Source organism: Magallana gigas, chromosome 7 (genome assembly GCF_963853765.1).
Source record: "Magallana gigas chromosome 7, xbMagGiga1.1, whole genome shotgun sequence".
Taxonomy (NCBI): Eukaryota; Metazoa; Mollusca; class Bivalvia; order Ostreida; family Ostreidae; genus Magallana; species Magallana gigas.
The window spans coordinates 32323765-32338767 of NC_088859.1; the positions used below are offsets into that span (position 1 = coordinate 32323765).

A 15003-nucleotide genomic window follows, 5' to 3' on the forward strand; every position below is an offset into this window, starting at 1 on the left:
CGCCTTTTCAAAAGGATTAATAACACGTTTTTTCTAAAATGCATAATAACGCCTTTCCAAAAAGCGAAATACACCTTTCCAAGTGGCGTAACACGGTAAGCATTGTATCTAAACTAACTGTCGATACATATCGTCTTATATACATATTGCATTTGAATATAAGACCTTGAATTTTTTTTTAGTTATGGAGAGGGGGGGGGTGTTATTATTGCATATGGTGCACGCTCGTTGTAATGTACATGTACCAACTGTCATGATAAGAAATGTTTCCAGTAGAAAGTCAGTCTAACAGAAAACCTTATCTCTGGTTACTTTTGTCTACCTTTGCCAACAAGAACACACCGGGAACATGAGGACACTTGTTGTATCTGCGCTATTCGTTGGCTGGTCAGCTGGTAGGTCAAACTTTAGTGGAAAAAAAATTCAGTCTACTATATTACATACCGGCTCATATTTGTCTTTTCATCTATTAGGTCGTACATACAGAAGCTAAAGATATTTTTCATCAATCCGAACGTACAATTTCCAGTTTATCTTGGTTCTGCTCTTCGCTTTAGATTAAGGTTATTGAACTACTTTTATAACCAGTATTTGTCCGAGACACGTGATCGAACACGAGGTATCCAACTGCTACTAAATGGATTTGATGAATATACATTCTGGTTTGATTAATGGAAAAACTTCTTATTATAAATCGATTTATTCATTCAAATTGTATTCATCCTGTTCAGATTTACATATTTTGACCATAATTGTGCGAAGACCGTAAAATTCTCTGACTCAAGCGTCCAAACGATCAGCAGGTTGCATGACAAATTATCCAGAGTTTCAAGGCATAAACATTTCTACTGTGTCATCCTTTTTAATTTTTTTCTCTTTATTTCTACACGTGATCAGCCATTCTGAATCAAATTTAAAAAGGAATTCCCAATGACAGTTAAAAATCCCGGAAATCTGGTGACACGGCCGTTAATGAAATGCAATCTTACATCCGCTTCCTGGTAACATACAATATCCCGTGAATGAATTCGACTGCACAACATCAGCGAAATGTTGTTTATTGTTGAGATTAGCATGGTCGCAACAAATTGATTTCCGATGGTTGCACTATTGTTCTGGAGACTGTCTGTTGTAACTTTGCATGATTAGTCAATTCAAGCTCTGTTCTACTGTTTTCAAATGAAACATCCTGGTAAAGGCACTGTCTCTCCGAAACAACAGACGACCTTGCTTTGAAGTATTTTTTATTGTAGGTAATTTGCCGTATAAAACATAATTGAATTGCATTTTATAAGAGTATACAGAAACCTTGGGATAGGTTTTGTGATTATAAGTGTTATTTAAAGTAGATAAAAAAAGCGATGTGTGTGGGACAATGTGGTACAGAGAGAGAGAGAGAGAGAGAGAGAGAGAGAGAGAGAGAGAGAGAGAGAGAGAGAGAGAGAGAGAGAGAGAGAGAGAGAGAGAGAGAGAGAGAGAGAGCTTTGGAAAAAGGAAAGAGATTGAAGCTTAGGGCAGAAAGAGGAAAGGTAGAGATTACATGCATTTACAAACTAATAAACATATGTCCAAAAGGAATCGCAAGGAGTATTTTGTTTGGATATGGAATACATGTTGCTTTCCAACCCCGTCCAACCCACCCAATTTCTATGTTCCTGTTGAAATTCTTCTATATCAAATCAGTCATTATGTACGAGTATAGACAAAGGACCCTATCCTGTACTTAAAGAATTTAAAAAGAGGATTTTTTTTTCAAAACAATAATTTAGACTGATACACATTGATGAAAACAGTAATTAGTTGTTACAAATCTTACAAATTACACTCTTAGACAATTTTAACCTTTTTTTTTAAATTAAATACTAGAAAACTGAATTGGTTTCTTGAAATTTATCTGCTGCAGAAACATGCTTGTGAGACAACGTTAGCACTTCTAGAATAATGAGCATGCATAGTGTTTATCAACACAACAAAGATGAAAGCATGTTGACTCCATTTTTTAAAGTATTTTTGGGGAAGAAAATAAGATCCCCACTGTATTATCAATGTTTACAACTTGTATATTAAGTCTTAATAATTTGAAACAGAAAAGGGTAAATTTCTGTGAATTATTTATTTCATTGAAAATTAAATCATTATATATTGAAGTAGACTGTAATTCAAAAACATTCTCGCATTACAGTTCTGAAAGGTAATGTAATGAAAGAAAATATTCAGAAGTTTCATAAAGAGGTGCAAGAGTAATTGGTACCCATCCGACTATACTTGTATAACCCTATTCTCATAAATATATATTTTCTATGTCACTACCTTCATATCCCAAATGAATCAACAAAGAAAGCATTTTATTGTTTAAGTATACACAATGACAAATGCTTCATATAGAAAAAATGGAGAAGTTTTATAAACGGTTACATGTACTTTAAGTTGGGCTCAATGCGTAGGCAATGGATGTAGCAACGGCACACGATTACCTGATGCTGAATGCCCAGCAGTCAAAATGGTTCTTTGTAGAAATTGCATAAAGAAATGTGTGAGATTACTTTATGTCATTTTGTAAACAAAATATGATACCAAAACACATCAAAATATATAATGTGATATTGTATAAAGTTACACTCAACTTAAAAGTTGCATCAACTTGCTAACAGTTCCTACCCACGTTTAACATCACATTGGATATTGTACATATAGTTTTTGATAAAGCAGATCGAATGAAGAAACCTAAAAAAAAAAACCCAGAAAAAAACAAAACAAAACAAAACAAAAAAACAACCATTAACAACAACACAAAAAACAATTTGAAAAGAACAATCAGTATGTCATGATATTGAAGGTGTAAATTTACGTCGCTTAACTTGTTTGTAAGTCCAAACAAAAATATTTGAAGAGCCCGGTTTTCAGTATTTTCAGTACTTTGATTTGATAAATACATGTGATTTTAGTATCACATAGAGCATTCTATTAACAGTTAAAAAAATCTGTAATTTTTTTTCAGTTTTATACTATGAAGCCCATTGCAAAAGAAAAAAATGCAGATTTGATCGAATATTGTTTGATGATAGATGTATATCTGATGATTTTTTAAATGATTTTTATTTGATTACAGTTGAGAAAAAACAAAATTTGAAAATATCATAATATTATTAAATGGCAAGAATTTTGCAGCAAGTCATTTCTGCAAACTCCTGAGACGAAATCTTTCAACTTGAAATCGAAGTCGGGTTAACCAATTTCTAAAATGCGTTTTGGGTGCTGAAATGTGTCGCAAAACAGATTGCATTAAGGCGATTTCCTGTGTAGATACAGTAAATTGCGGTGTAACAATGACCCATTGAAAGGGGTACGGTTGCAGGAGTCATTAAACTAACCAATCAGTGGAAATAGTTGACGGGAATGACGTCACTAGAGTCTGAATAGACAGGGTGTGATTTTTTTCTTAATTTCTGTCTGCAGCATTCAATATACACAGAATAATGGAATGACGCATTGACTGTATATCAAGTACTTCATTCTGCAGCAGTTAGTATCGTATATCACCATTGTCACGAACTTCCGATTCGCTCATCAAAATTATAACAATCCAACATGGTGTCGTCTTTAACACATCTTATTTCTTACATAATAATATGTAATTTGCAAAAGGGTCTCATTTCCAAGTTATACAGTGCAATAGCAAGGACAGTGTTTTTTTAAATGTTCATGAATATAGGACAATGTTCTTTACAATATGCATGAAACTTAAAATATGAAGGTTCGATGGTCATCAAATTAACAACAAAATTATGCCTTAAAATATTAAGAATATTTTAATATGATATCTATTTTATCAGTAAAAAAAAAGATAAAATATCATGGCACGTTTATTGATTGTGTTCGAGACCGAGCACCTACAGCAGTTTTGCAACGTGAAACACCACGTTGTATGAAACGCGCGTTTGGAAGCCTAATTCTTTGATAATCGTTGGTAATTCGATCATGACTTTGTAACTTCTAATTCGTGATTGCAAATTATCTTTTGTGGAAAAATTCCAAGTTTAACAAGATAATTCTTAATGGATTTTAATTGTGATGTACAAAACATCACCCATCGTCCAAAATCTGAAATTGTGCCTGACATTTTGCTAAAAAATTTACTTGCAACAGCGAATTGCGAAGCGTTTAATACGTTTTACACACAGGAACTTCGTGACAATTTCAAGAAAGATACTGCCAAAAATAATTGCAACTTTAGGAAAAATGTAACTCTACCAAAACTTAAGAAAAGATGGTTTCACATTGAGGAACGACAAAAGAGTTAATTTGTTTTTCTGCTCAGGAGAGGCAGACTCCACTATTAAAGTAATAAGACTGCTTTGCATGAGTGCTGAAAATGATTTGACATAAAGAATATATATTTACAAAGATCATGGCGGGTTTTTGTTAATAACATCATTTTAAGCTGATGGCGAAGAGAAAGTTGAATGTACTGTCAGCCAGTTTTAGGAGAGATCACATGAAAAGATAATAATGCTTTTGATAAGAGTGCACAAAAGCTAAGCATATCAGCTCTGCCCTTCAACCCAATCGACAGAATTAATCGAAATGAGAATCCTATTATTCAAAGGCGTGTGTTCTTTCATCAGGACCAGTAACCTATCATCCTTACTCAGTGATCAAGGCTTGGCTATCTTATTGACAGGATTAATGAAAATATCTATGTCCATGATTCCGATAGGTTGTTTAGATTGACTTCCATATCTGCCCCGGTAATGGTTTTCACCATTATATTAAAAAAGAATAGAATTTCATACGAAGTTTTGTTTATAGAGGAAAAGTTATCTGTTTACGATTCCGTGAAAATTGTTCTAATTTGAGGTTTTTTTTCGTCAGTGACATTGAATTATCTTGAAAATCAAGAATTGTTTCCTATAGAGTTACTTGTATATTTACACGGGGAAACGGTAACTTTTAGTAGAACATGTATTATTATATTTTTCTTTGTACATTATAACTCGTCATTAAATAATTTCATATATTTCCGAACGCATTTGGAAAAAAATGAAAAATTCTCTTCTTACAGCTAAAGCCCGATGAACATTATGTTTATTTGCACATCGTCTTGAATCTCTACATTACCTATATTTATTCCCCTGCTTTGTCATCGTTTTATTTAACACTAGGCCGGATCGTTGTACTCAGCAGGTTGTTAATTAAGTTTACCATTTTCCTCTGAGCAATATGCAAAAGCAATTCATAAAAAATATATTGAGATTTGGCTGCGTGCGAAAATAAAATAATCCGGGCGAAATTACTTTTTTTGAAATATGAATTACTTTTCCAAGGAATTTTCTATAAAGAAACACAAGGTACAGCTGTTCTCAGCTGATTAGCTACTTCGTCTTTTGTTGGAGTTACGAAGACAAATAAAGAAAAAAACAGAATATGACATGACACAGCTGTTCATGTAATTTGCAATAAAGGATTAAATGCAAATAATAGGATACAGTATGTATAGATCTGCAGATTGTCGAAAATAACATTGAGATTATTTTAAAAAAGAAACAGAGAGAAATACATCTGTAAACACCACATCTGAAAAGAAAAATGGAAATGGTATACTGCATCACCCTTCTTATAAATATGACCATCATTATCAGATAGTGTGTTATTGTCTGGAACTAAAGAGTCGTCTGCATGGTATAACTCTATTTCAGCTGCGTCATTTCTGATAATGAGCATTGTTGCATGCATAAAAAATCCTTTTCAGTTCATAATTTTGTCCATGTGTGAAAAGAGGGGGAGGCGGGGTAAGGGTAAACTTAGTACTTTCACACACGCATGTATTACATGAACCACAATCGTCTGACCATGATAATTCCGGAGCAATCGAAAAGATTTTCTTTTATCATTTTAGGTTTCATTCTGGATAGTCTGGTCAGTAAGCTGGACCAGAATGTGTGTTTTGGAGATTTAGGCTGTTTCAGCACTGCTCCGCCATTCAGAAGTGTAGAGCGACCAGTCGACCTGTTACCAAAGAGCCCCACAGAGCAACAAATTAAGTTTTACCTACATACAAGGTACGTGTACACATATAACAGCAACCAGAGATCACTCATAGTTTTAAACACCTTTGTTTAATCGCATATATATGAAATTGCATTGACTAGATCAGTGCATTGATTGCGAGTGTCCATCTTAAGAGGGTTCGATGGTCGAGGCCATTTTTAGCCTGTATTAATCTCCTTTAGAAGAAGAGCTCTATAAAAAGATTTAGAAAAAAATACCTACATTTAAAAAATAAAAATATTTAGATTTTTTTCTTTAGTGAATAACAGTCTATATCCAAGCAAATCATATTTTAAAATGTTAGGATGATCACATGATTAATCTGTTGACCATCCAGCCTCCTTAATGACAATAAAAAAAATCTATGAACAATACTTTATATAGCATGAACTATCGTTATTGTTTTGTCTTTGTTCACAAAACTCGGTGTTTGGTTCTAGGGAATCGCCGTCCACGGCTTCTGAGGAAGAGATCCAAGTCGGGAGCGGGGTGGGAAGTACTCATTATTCCGGATCCAGAAAAACTAAATTCCTGGTTCACGGTTTTACCCATCATGGACATCGTCAATGGCTCCTAAATCTGGCCACGGCTCTCCTTAACAAAGTAAGCAAGGATTCCGCAAAATACAATATTGATAGTTGAATTTGGTTCTATGTAGAACCATTTTAACAAGACCTTGGACTTTCAGTGGGGTGTAGCTATCTTTTCCATGCGTCAAAAACAAGTTAAAAATGATGCGGTTTCAAGCGAAATATGCATCGATTGCGTAGTCTTAACTCAAAAGCCAGACAAATCTTGTTTATTTCAAAGAGCCATGGCTGAGTGGCCTTCAAGGAAATAGACAGGCCTACGTCACATTGCTGTTTGACACAACTACCCAAAGTCTAAGCTCTTGTTAAAATTGTTCTAATACACATTGTACCCCTTGAACGCATATATAATTGAGGCCTGTAATTGTTCATGATCAGTTTGATTTTAATCGACTTATACTGGTCAAACGATTTCCTTATCATTTAATATAAAATATTTTTAAAGGATATATTTTCTTTCTTTTACTATTTTAAATAGTGCTTACATAACTGAAATACGTTTGTATGCACATGAATTCTCCCTGATGACCATTGCAAACGTCGAACGTCACAATTAAACACAAAATTAAGTGATGGCGAAATAGATACTTTACTAGCATTGGTCTAAGGCCAATAGGATGTTTGCTGCTGTTGATTTTTTTCAGGTTCCCTTTTTGTTGTAGGAGGATCTGAACGTGATCATCGTTGACTGGGGTCACGGCGCTGGGATCCCGTACGCTCAGGCCACAGCCAATACCCGGGTCGTGGGGGCCTTGATCGCCCAGCTGATCAAGGAGTTGACGCTAGTGGGACCCTCGCTCACCGACTTCCACATCATTGGACACAGTCTGGGAGCCCACATCGCTGGATACGCCGGAGAAAGGTTACATACTTTGGGACAAATTACAGGTACAAAGCGGAACTACGGTAACCTGCCAACCTGTAGCTAGCTATCTGCAACGCTTCCTTTATTCTCCCACGTTCTATTGACAGACAGACTAAAAACTGAAACTTTAAAGAAAATGTAAGATGCTATATAGATCTTACACACGAAAGTCTTAAGAAAATTGAACTTGTTTTCCAAGTACATAATAGGAACTGTTTTTGTGAGCTAGACAAAACAAGAAAAGTAGAGAGTGATTAATCGATTTTCTCACTTTGGGAGATGTGCTTAAATCAGTTTTAAAATGGGACACCCACACGGTAATAAAACCATCTTTGATGAACATTTTGACAATTTTTTTGGCTAATTATTTAAGTGGTCATGATTGGTTTGATATAGCAGATTACAGAAAATTGTCGTCAAGAAAGCAGTAGATTGGCAAATTTGAGTTTCAAATGTATCTGCAAACTTGTTGTTTCGGCTGTGGCTGATAAACATTTACTTCAAACGGAGTATTTAAGTTAATGATACATGGCAAATGATTTTTAAGAGAAAAGAATTAAAGCAAAAATTTGCACTTGTGCATGTATATGGAATTTCCCTTTGTTGAAATACGCCATAGGAATGGTGTGATATGAACATGAATATATCAAAGTTCAGAATATGTATTTTTTTTGTTCTTTGAATAACCGTTTCAGTATGGTAGGTAATCAGGAGTTGGCCTTGGTGCTTATTTGAAATGTGAGACACATGGAAATGCCATCATTATGAGCCCAAACCACAGATACCTGACGTTATATATATTTTTCTCTTAATCAAAAACGTATACCAGCTTCTTCCTAATAATACAGGTGTATCATTAGGTAGAGAATATATTTTTTATTATGAGAAAAATATACAACGCCATGCAGGTGCCTGTGGTCCAAACAAAGTTTACGTCTAAAACTAATGCAGCGAAAGACGATATGCATTTGTATCGAATTAAGATGTTTTCTAAATAACTACAAAACCTAGATTATTAATAAAGATTCTTAATTTGTGACGACTGCAAGATAATAAGATTTCTCGCAAGCACAAACCTACCCTCAAGCACCAATTTGTTTGTAAAATGATACTCATTCCGTTCTAATAGAGCTTATGTGCTGTTGTTTATAGATTAAGAAAATTAAGCTTCGAATTCTTTTGTTTTTCAATAAGCAAGAGGAATCATCATAGTGCTGTCAGCTAAAAAGTCAATACAAAGCCATCTTACATGTATACTGAATATTTTTACACGCATATTTTATTTCATGCGTTTTACCAAGCTAAAACCGATATTTTCTTTGGTCATTGTATCCAAATATCAAGCATTGCACAAAGACAAAGAAAGCATGCGGACAACTGTATCAAATATACTAGTAACCCATACTCCAGGAATCACAACTAGAGATGATGCATTCCGGGTTACCATACAAGCTCGCGTAAATTGTGTCTTTAGCGGTTCTGTTTTTGTATAGATTGTTCGCTAAGTATGAATACTTAGCTATCCATTTTCCTGATCGGTGAAACAAGAGATGTTTAAGAAATTAAAATAATTCTAAATTGTTCTCCAACCACAAGTGTCGCGTTTCACTCATGAGTTTATTATGTACACCAAACCTCTTTGGTAAATAAATGCCACACATGCTTGACGTCAGTAGGCAAAGGACAAATCTTAAACCTTGGGGACACCAGTCTGCTATTTTTTCACACTTGGGATTGGCAATTTCTATTTACAGATGATATTTTGTTTAAAAAAAACAACAACACACAACTAAAAATTGAGTTTCAATACCATAGTAGTGGGACACAGGAGATTTTTCGTACGTACGTTTGCTACTGCGGCAAGAGGAAATATGATATCCCTTCGTTGGACATTTTTCTATCGACACACGTAAATCATCCTACATCAATGACAGTCGGCAAAAACAAAGGAATGTTTCGTAATGAAGGCATTTAGGGACCCCATTAAAGCAAGAAGGAAACTTGCCCCCGGATCTCTATGTGATTCAGCACGGGAAGGACTCGAGTCTTGCAGGAAATTCTCAATAACATGAGACAGGGACCTCTAACCAAGGCAGCAATTAAACATACACAAATTACTGGAAAATATTTTAAAAAGCTGCACTTTTGCTAATAATGACCTTAAATACAGATCGCTTTCACGAGGAAGCGGGTTGCAGGATTTGGAGACCATTTATCATGCGTTCTGGGGGAATCGGCTGTGCGTTTTATCGGATAATGCTTTTGAAGTCTTTGCACCCGTTTATGGTTCTTTGATGAGTTTATTCAAAGCAGTCGTTAAAATGAAAGAAAATGGTCTCCACTAGAGAATTTGCGAAATTATTCATGAACGTCGGTGTCAGCGCGTCTAATTGAGTCTAAAGAGGTCAGTCTCAAACCTATGAACGACTTGCCCATCACGATCAGCATACGCCGCTCTCAGATTGTTTGGTAAATTATTTAAATCTTTTCATTGCATATCGAGATGACAGAGTGCTAAACAATGCTGCATCCGTTTTGTACGACTGTTTAGCAATAAAACCTTATGTTAATAAGTTTGTTTGTGCCTGCAATATCCTGCATGTTTTGTTTAAGCTTTAATGGGAACGTTTTCGAAAAAAAAGTCAAGCTCGTTTTGAAGGGATGTGGAGATCTGTACAATGCATTCTTTAATATCAACTATGGTCTACTGAAATAACAACAGGTGCCATTTGCCTCTCCGGGAAGCAGAAAACTGTTTACTAAACCAAGAAATGACAACGTTACTTAGTATATATATATATATGCTTTGTCATGTATGATTATTAACGGTTTTGTAATATGATTACAGTGCAAGTCAAGTTCAAGTCAAGTGTCAACAGATACCCCCTGATTAAACTAGATTCGTTGGTCGCTCTTCCTGTACAGACATTCAGTTTTAGACGCGGTTTGTTTGATTATTGCATGGTTTTGACCATCGTCTTTGCAATGCATAATCATCGTTTTTTGTTTATGTCTTGTCTACTAAGTTAAGTTATCTTGTTTCGTTAAAGAAAACCCAAATAACTACTAAAAGGCATATATTCTGTTAAAACTTTGGAAACGGAATCGGCACTGCAATAGAACAAACTGAACAATTTCCCTCTCATAAGAATAATAAAAGTTGTGCCAATTTTAATTTTGATTGAAATTTTCATAGGTGAAAAGGGATATGGTCTGTACGTGTACGTATATATATTCATACAAAAATTGTAGAAAAATTTAGACGAATAATGTATAAATTGTAGAAAAAGTTTGACAACTAATATCATCAAAACCGCACACTAGGCATAAATATTCCTGTGTTTAATTACTGCTGATTATACAGTAAATACAAATGACTCGTAATTGACCTTTTTCATGTGTTAGAAGTTGATTTTGTGGCACTTATTGGCAAATGGAAGCAATTAAAATGGTCCGTCTGACCATGATTCTGGAGTGTGAAAGGCTTGTTCTATTTGCGATGCTTAATGATCCAGTCTTGTATTGGAAAGGAGCATCACAAATCCAGAGATGTACACACATCGCAACCAGCAATCGAGGTCGCCGTCTGGTATTTTTGTTTACTTTCCTACCGTTTAATATTCTTTTAATTAAACCATTTCTCCGTCTATTCTTAGGTGAATCAATTTCGAAGCTTTTGAATTACTAAGCCTTTCTTATTAGAACAAAAAAATAAACAGTGTCTATGGTTCTGGTCTTGGAGAGGCCCATGTTTTTCAATAAACAAACTCTGTCACAGTTCCCATGTACCGTGTAATGACTGAAAAGCATGATTGGGTGAAGTGGTACAAATAAGCAACTCGAGGTCACCAAAAAGCAAAATAAAAGCCAATTAACCTTCATTGGTTTTAATGAGAGAAACCAAATTGGACTTAAAATAGCTCTTCTTTGGACGACTCGTATGAAATATTGTGGCGTAGCTTTAAATTTAACAACTTTGATTTCTGCTCAGGTTCAATTCGATTATTAAATCAATTTCAATGACAGGTGAATGGAAAAAGGCGCAATTTGGGACGTAAATAGAATTTTAATCGATACGAACACGTCGTATTGGCTAAATTTACCGTTTCTTAATCATCGAGTCCACGTGTTCTTACCTAAGCATTCTTGAACTTGCACGCCAAGCTCAAGAAAGATAACTTCAGTTTGACATTTTGGTTGAAACTTTTCTGTAGGTCTCGATCCAGCCGACCCATACTTCCAGGGAACTGATGTCCGTGTGAGACTCGATCCTAGTGACGCAGACTTCGTTGACGTCATTCACACCGATGGCTCCAGCATTTTACAGCTCGGGTTCGGTACCATGCAACAGATGGGTCACGTCGATTTTTATCCTAACGGAGGTGCCCACCAACCGGGGTGTGACGCCGATTTTATGGGGACGCTTTCTCACACCGTCTGGGCTGCTGTCACTCAGTTAGACACCCTAGGTATCAAACTAGATCAGAAGCTACCTAATCACTATTGAATGAATATTTTCAACGCTAAGTTTTGATTGCATTTCAATAATCATTAACTGAAGGAAAACCCAATGACCAAATCCTTTTTTTTTTATTTAAAAAAAAAGGTTGATTGCATTGGCTAATTAAAAAGGGTGTGACAACCTTTTTTTTTTTTTTTTTTTTTTTTTAGATGGAATCATTCTTTATAATTTCTAAGTTAATTTAAACAGCTCATACGTTAACTATAAAGTGGTGATTTTAATGATAACGTATGAATGTCCATATTTTTATGTTAAAAATTTAACAGTTTAAGATCACATTGAGATCACGGCCAAGATGGCTTAGATAGCAGATAAAATATCATAAAGGATGAAATTTTAATAAATTATGAACAAAACACCCTACCTGTTAAACTGTAATTTGTATTATTATTAGATATTATCATAAATGAAATAACCAAACGGGTTTATGAAATATTTCACAGAAAAAATGCATATTTTTGAAATTGGTGTTTTTTTTTAGTTGATATATATTTAAACAAATACTAAAGTGTTATCTAAAATTAATCTTGCATAACCAACAGAAGACTTCTACATGTATATCTCTGATGTATTCTTCCTAACAAAAGTAATAACCGGATGTTCTTAGTTTTGTATAAAATTTAAAGTGGATGCGTGAGAGCATGACTCTTCCTTAAATTCATTGCTGTGAAATTTGGAATTTCAGAGTTACATACATGTATGAATCAATTCAAAGAAGATGGGTCGATAAGGCGTGTAAAATACCCATACACAGTCGGACAAGCTACTGAAAAAATAAAATATCAATAAATCTGATATTTTATTTGAAAAATCATTGAAAAATCATTTAAAACAATATAAATTTAACATAATTTTATCATTGGTTTTTAACCTATAAATATGTTCAATACTTGGAATATGTTGACTCAAACAGGCGTATACGTATCAAAACCTAGAAATACTGTTATTTTTTAGAACTTCAAGGCATTTTCTTTTATAGAGTGGGTCTGTGCTCCATATTTTTCTCATAATCTAAATAGGTCTTTTGGAAAACAATTCGATTTCAATCAACAAAAACGTGGAGATATGACCCACTATACATTAAAAATATCATTTTGTGTCCCAACAATTGAACGTTTTGAAAAAATAATACAAGTCCGTAAATTCGTGGTCAAAGTCACACATAATATTTAAACAGCAAACTTTGTTGTGTCTGAAATGGCTCAGAGGTTAGAGTACATGACATAATCTAACCTTATATATAATAATAGGGTTTTTATGTTATGGGTTCGATACCACAAAAATTTCAAGAATTTTTTTTTCTTATCTTTTGTTAAATATATTAAAAACTGAATATAGTTAGAAATTGTGCTTTTGCAAACTTGTATTATAATATATTTAAATAGATTTAATTGGGAAAAAACAAATTCAAAATTCTATCTCACTTTTAAGCCAAATGGGCATTTGCGCCATCTTATCCCCCCATCTTCTTTCTTTTGTTGAATTTTCTTCAAAAAGCTCGCAAAAATTGCAAGTATCAGTAATTATGGTCAAAACCAAAGATAAAATGTTTTAGGAGGACATGATGTTCACTTTTTTTATTTGATAGCGGCGGAGGGCGCGGTGGCCTGCAGTCACGAGAGATCCTACATCCTGTACACAGACTCTGTGAGCAATAATTGTCCATACACTGCCTACCCCTGTACCAGTGGCTCCGAATACGCCGCCGGACATTGCCTGTCATGTACCGGAACAGGGTGTTCAGAGATGGGATATAATTCCAACAACTTCTCCGCCCGGGGATCTTTTTACCTTGACACTGCATCGATCAGTCCATTTTGCGGTAAGAAGAATTGGCACAAATCAACTACTGTATATAACTTGTTGGTATTTATTTATTCATTTTTTAAAAATTGATTCGAGGTCAAGGGAAACGCACAATTTTGGGACAGGGGATATCTATCTTTACTTTTTATATTTTATGTTTTTAAAATCAATATTCAATTGATGTACCCATTGCGAGTTGAAAAAAAGATTCGAATTAAAGAGGATTTTAACTTTTTTGGCATTAACAGGTTATTTCAATATAAAGATTAGTGTATACATGGCTTTTAGGGGTACTTTAGCCCTGAATAGTAAATATAAATAGTATTTTTAGTAGTCTATGTCCTTGAAAGCATAAAAGAAATTCTGAATGTGTGTAATTTGAATACACATACGTAAAACATTAAGTGGATGTGTTATGATCAAGGTTTATGTTTCAGAGTTCCATTACCAAGTGAATATTACTGGTAGAAATAACATGGATGGGGTCATAACTCTAGTTCTGCAAGGCACCAACGGCAGATCTGCCAACATTCCACTGATGGCGTACGTTAAATACTAGCTGATGACGTAAGCATTCCAATTTGATAAGTTTGTTCTCATTTCATCACAACCATCTTATTGATAGGGACAACGAGGTACACACCAAAGGACATATTATCTCAAAGTTCATCAAAGTTCCTAATGACATCGGAACCCTGACCAACATCGCCTTGGAGTACGACAAGACCTCTAGTGTACTGACGGGGTGGGCGTATCCTGATGATTGGCAGCTAATGGGCGTGAGCATTTTCAGCGCCGAAGAACAGAGAATGTGAGTAGCATTAAACTACAACAGTTACTATAGTTTTCTACTTGTGTGATTAAATCCGGATGTAGAACTTTCCTTGCGGTTACTCTTCCGTTTAGTTTTTTTTATACAAGGACGAGGTTTTTCGTTTATACGATGTCTTTATTGCTTTTTTATTCATAAGTATTTGAAAATACCTTTTTTCAGGTACACATTTTGTGCCTACGGGAAAACTCTGACAAGTCACAAGCCAATAGCCATGGGACTGACAGGAACCTGCTAACTATGTGTGAATCATGAATGAATTTCGACGACATATCCATTGTATTAAATCTGAATAATGTCATTTTCCATAAACTTGGTCTTTTTTGGAAAGTTGTTACTC

At 34.7% G+C, this 15003-nt stretch overlaps 1 protein-coding gene across 1 annotated transcript; it reads left to right on the forward strand.

Moving 5' to 3' along the window:
* The first annotated feature begins 256 nt into the window (after positions 1–256).
* Positions 257–14964, forward strand: LOC105344176 (pancreatic triacylglycerol lipase). The gene is made up of 9 exons (XM_011451844.4): positions 257–395; positions 5897–6059; positions 6489–6651; positions 7301–7526; positions 11718–11972; positions 13614–13847; positions 14269–14374; positions 14457–14642; positions 14826–14964. Exons 1-9 carry the CDS (start codon positions 350–352, stop codon positions 14899–14901), a joined length of 1455 nt encoding a protein of 484 aa, XP_011450146.3. The 5' UTR covers positions 257–349; the 3' UTR covers positions 14902–14964.
* The last annotated feature ends 39 nt before the right edge of the window (positions 14965–15003 follow it).

Coding starts and splice junctions, on each gene's coding strand:
- LOC105344176 (XM_011451844.4), top strand. CDS start 350: ATGAGGACACTTGTTGTATCTGCGCTATTCGTTGGCTGGTCAGCTG. Junction 14,375..14,456: donor GCCAACATTCCACTGATGGC/GTACGTTAAATA, acceptor TCTTATTGATAG/GGACAACGAGGTACACACCA. Junction 14,643..14,825: donor AGCGCCGAAGAACAGAGAAT/GTGAGTAGCATT, acceptor ACCTTTTTTCAG/GTACACATTTTGTGCCTACG.